Raw genomic sequence first — 4,756 nt, 5'->3', positions numbered from 1 at the left:
CCCATATCAGTTAGACGTTTTACAAGATATTATATATGCATATATATCATAATACATAACATGGTGGTTGAAAATAAATGACAAAATATTGCGGCAGATTCGGCTTCGAAGCCCAATCACATGCAATTTCAACTCGGGACAACGATATATTTACATAAGGTCGTAGATATTCAAGACGCAAGAAACCGCAAGCAACTTTGAGACAATTTGACTGATTTTATGTATGATGTAAATGAAAATGATTAAATTAGGGGCAAAAATGTAAATTTTTTTTTGTTGTAATATATATTTTTTAGATTTTTAAATGTTATGTTTAATTAAAAAAGTAGGTTTTACTTAAATAACATGTTTTACTTAATTTTGTTTAAATATAAATAGTTAAATCGAAAAAAAGGAAAAAAGAAATGATGACATTGAGTGTTATAACTAATTGTAAATTTTCTCCATTTGGTGTTATAAAAGCATCCACAATGCAAGTAATATAAACGTTGAATATTATCATTCCAAATATATATATATATATATATATATATATATATATATATATATATATATATATATATATATATATATATATATATATATATATATCATGATGATGAATATGATTGAATATGAGTTAAATGAAGTGTGGATGATAACATGAAGTAGAGTTAAATGAATGAGTTGCAAATGGTTTAATAGAAAGAATAAAATGGTGATTAAGATTGAATATGTGTTTAATGGATTGTAAGTGATATTGTATAGATGTTTAATGGATGATGTGTCAATCCATTCAACTCTATAGATTGTGGATTGTGGATGCCCTAATAACACCATATTAACATGACATGTAAGGTGAGTTTTTTTTTGGACGGATAACACCCTCGACTAATTGCCTTAACAACAAGTCTTATGTACCCATACTAAAATGTCAATGGTATTACAGTCTTACTAGGGCTGTCAAATCGGGCAGTCGTGTCGTGTTTTTGTCTGACACGACACGACACGACAAAGTTTTGGATGATACGAACACGACACGATGTCGTGTTTCTTTTCATTAACACGAAAGCGAACCAATTTAAACACGACAACACGACAAACATAATAATACATAACTATTAGTGTATTTCATTCATACTTAAAGATATATAACACGACAAAAACGACAAACACGAAAAACACGACAACCATATGCTTAATCGTGTCAATTTCGTGTCGATTTATGAACACGACACGACATCGTGTTTTTTAATCTTGACACGAACACGACACGAACATGAATTCGAATTTTGATTTCGTCCCGATTTCGTTTCGTTTCGTGTATTTTTGTCGTGTCGTGTTATAAATTGACACCCCTAAGTCTTACCAAAGATCATGAACAACAGTAATATAAGCGTAAAAATGTGAACCAATTCATAACATGCAAATCAAAATATGTGTACGGATTAGAACAGATTTACGTGATTGGTGGCCTGGCCGGGTTTGAATATTTATAGCGGCTAAGCACTCAAAGCCGCCACAAGTTGGCATATAATTATAATACGATCGCGATCGAAAGTCTGTCGAAAGTTGACTGCTTCCACAAACTAAGTGTATTTATAATCAATATCCAAGAGCATTTTATCATCAAAAAGATCAATTAAATGGGTATCTCAAACGACTCAAAAAATGATCGACTTACACAACTAAAGGCTTTTGATGACACAAAATCCGGTGTCAAAGGACTAATTGATGCTGCAGCTGGTGGGCCTGTGGACGTTCCGGAAATCTTTATCCGACGTCCTGATGAACTTGCAGAAGATCTGGAACTCACAAGAACAAGTTTACGTGTTCCTGCCATAGATCTTAATGGTGTTAATGATATGGTGGGAAGCTCGAGGAGGGAGAAGATCGTTGAAGAAGTTAGACATGCTTCTGAAAAATGGGGTTTCTTCCAAGTGGTTAATCATGGGATACCGATGAAAGTGCTAGAAGAGATGATGAAGGGTGTGCGTGAATTTAATGAGCAGGATGTAGAGATGAAAAAGGGTTACTATTCAAGGGATCCGGATAGGATGGTGAAGTTCAACACGAATTATGATTTTTACATGTCGACAGCAGCTAATTGGAGGGATTCGTTGCTTGTTGATATGACTAGTTCGTATGATCTTGATCCTCAAGATCTGCCCTCAGTTTGCAGGTACAATTTCTAATGAATGTTTGGAAAATTATAATTTTTTTTTTTTCCAAAACTTTCGACATTTGCATTAAGTAAAGAACAATTTCATAAAAACCATTATATTTTGAATATTTTTGTTGAACCATTATATTTTATTTTGTTTCAATGAAAGTCAGTTCTTTTTTAAATAAATTTCCACTACAACTATTTTTTCCGGTTTAATAAGTGTTAAGACTAACATCATTTTAAAATATGACATCATGCATATATGTACTCCATAAAATATCATGTGAAATGGCTTCTCATTGTTAGTTTAACATGTTACACATAGGATATATAGGTAAATGTATTGTTAGTTTAACATGTTATACACATAGGATATATAGGTAAATGTGAAACATTTTAGAAAGTTAAATGCTTTTAGGAAGTATATATGCATGTAGGTTAATTTCCTACGCATATCTTCTTATTAAGTTTTAGCATAAATACATGTAGTCATGTATACAATACAAATTAAACATACAAAAAATGGACCTAAAGTATATAAGCTAAGGTGCAACAGGCTAATGCGCTAATAGGAATATTAATTAGTTATAAAGAGTTATTAAATAATATTTAACGCGTGACTTTATGTGCAGAGATTCTACTGTCGACTACTTAAGCCATCTGAAGAAGGTAGTAGACACCCTTTTTGAGTTACTATCAGAAGCTCTTGGGCTCGAACCAGACCACCTGAAACGGTTAGAATGTGAGAAGGGTAGAACCCTGGCTTGCCACTATTATCCTGCATGCCCCAACCCTGACCAGACCCTAGGAATCAACAAGCACACAGATGCTTCTTTCATCACTATACTACTACAAGATGAAGTTGGGGGATTAGAGGTTCTGCATAGAAATCAATGGGCTGACGTTGAATATATTCCTGGTGCTCTGGTTGTCAATATCGGGGATCTTCTTCAGGTAATTTTATTAAAGTGACGTACGATGAGCACACTAGCTACCAAGTGATCATATAAGTGACTAATATTCATATGGTGCATGTTGTCTTGATTCTATGCAGATTGTATCAAATGACAAGTTCAAAAGTGTGATTCATCGAGCAACTGGCAACGCAACTCAAACTCGAATGTCGGTTGCCTGTTTTTTTCATGGTGTGTCTTCAACCCCTAAGATTTATGGGCCTATCGAGGAGGTTGTCATGAGAGGAAGTCCCCCGGTGTTTAGAGAATTTACTGTAAAAGATTACATGAAGAAGTTTTACTCCAGAGGACTTGACGAGAAGTCTGGGCTAAACCATGTCCGGATATAAGAATTAAACCTTTTCTGAACCAGAGAAATCATACAAATCTTTAATGTTTTTGTTTTAAATTGATAGGTTTACCATTACTATATATGCAACAATTATTAATGGTTGTTTTGTACAAAATATGAACTCTAAGATTGAGAAGGAATAATATTGTGTTGGTATTTGGTGGCCTGCATATATAGCTTATATATTTCTGTTGTGTTAGTATTTGGTGCCTGCGTAGCTTATATAGTTCTATTGCATAAGTTATAAAAGGAACACACGCACTAATTGAACTAGGGACCGAAATAAAACTCCAAACAAAACCATAATTCTTACAACTATATCATCAAGTGGAACTCATTGATCTTTGGGTCTTTCAATTTTGGACAACTGTCTCCTAACTAATATCAATACAACAAAAAGCCCTTTACCCACGGCGAAAACGCGTAGGTGATGGGATTTGTTGACGGATTTCCCATGGATCCAAATCCATATGTGTAAAATGGCATGGGTAAGTTTTTTCGTGTATATACAGTGACAGGTTTCCAACGGCTTAGTTTTGTGCCTATGTGACCTATGGATTACCCATTAATTTATTTTGCTTCGGATTAGCTACGGATAGTAGATTAACATGATCTCTAACAGAGCTACTACGGATAAGTGGTGAAAGATTTACATGGATGATTCATCGCTAATATAAGAGATTTTAAAACTATGCGTTTAAAAATCACAAAATTAAAAAAATCCATTTTTTACTTAATACTAGAAAACCTTATATCACATAGAAACGATATTTTCAGGTATCATTTAAGGCAATAAGCATAAATCTATAAAGTTTAAATACATATTATTATACTAGTTTATAACCCGTGAGAAGTACGGTTATAAAGTTAATTAAATTTTTATAGGAAAAACTCAAAATTATTAATCAATTATATAAATTGTTTTAAATAAATTATAAATTAAGAGATATATTTTAGTTATATAAAGTTATAATCGTTGATTTAAATAAATACATAAAATTATATCACCTTATAATATATATTAATTTTATTTTATTTTTATTCTAATTTTATTAATTTAATATAATTAGAGTATGAAATTTAAAATGAAAAATCAATTATTAATTTAATATAATTAAAATGGGAAATTTAAAATTTAAAATTTAAAATGGAGAATTAAAAGGTTTAAATGTGGCATGATAGATAACATGTAATATTAATGAGAATGTCTAATATTGTGACACTTGTCAATAGGAGAATAAACTTATTTATTTATTAGAATAGAGAAGATATAACAATTACCGTCCTCGCTAGTGAACATTAATC

At 31.8% G+C, this 4,756-nt stretch overlaps 1 protein-coding gene across 1 annotated transcript; it reads left to right on the top strand.

Annotated features, from left to right (window-relative positions):
* The first annotated feature begins 1,590 nt into the window (after positions 1 to 1,590).
* LOC145044889 (1-aminocyclopropane-1-carboxylate oxidase homolog 1-like) lies at positions 1,591 to 3,650 on the top strand. The gene is made up of 3 exons (XM_078993235.1): positions 1,591 to 2,161; positions 2,779 to 3,100; positions 3,201 to 3,650. Exons 1-3 carry the CDS (start codon positions 1,626 to 1,628, stop codon positions 3,447 to 3,449), a joined length of 1,107 nt encoding a protein of 368 aa, XP_078849361.1. The 5' UTR covers positions 1,591 to 1,625; the 3' UTR covers positions 3,450 to 3,650.
* Positions 3,651 to 4,756: the final 1,106 nt, after the last annotated feature.

The sequence above is a fragment of the Lactuca saligna genome, chromosome 5, assembly GCF_052625555.1.
Source record: "Lactuca saligna cultivar CGN05327 chromosome 5, ASM5262555v1, whole genome shotgun sequence".
Taxonomy (NCBI): domain Eukaryota; kingdom Viridiplantae; phylum Streptophyta; class Magnoliopsida; order Asterales; family Asteraceae; genus Lactuca; species Lactuca saligna.
Note: the sequence above shows the minus strand (reverse complement) of the source record. Positions and strands in the feature narration are given on the sequence as shown.

What these genes read in the sequence shown, in the direction of transcription:
- LOC145044889 (XM_078993235.1), top strand. Translation starts at nt 1,626, where the DNA reads ATGGGTATCTCAAACGACTCAAAAAATGATCGACTTACACAACTAAAG. An exon ending in GATCTGCCCTCAGTTTGCAG is followed by an intron (nt 2,162 to 2,778) that starts GTACAATTTCTA and finishes CTTTATGTGCAG; the next exon opens with AGATTCTACTGTCGACTACT. An exon ending in ATATCGGGGATCTTCTTCAG is followed by an intron (nt 3,101 to 3,200) that starts GTAATTTTATTA and finishes GATTCTATGCAG; the next exon opens with ATTGTATCAAATGACAAGTT.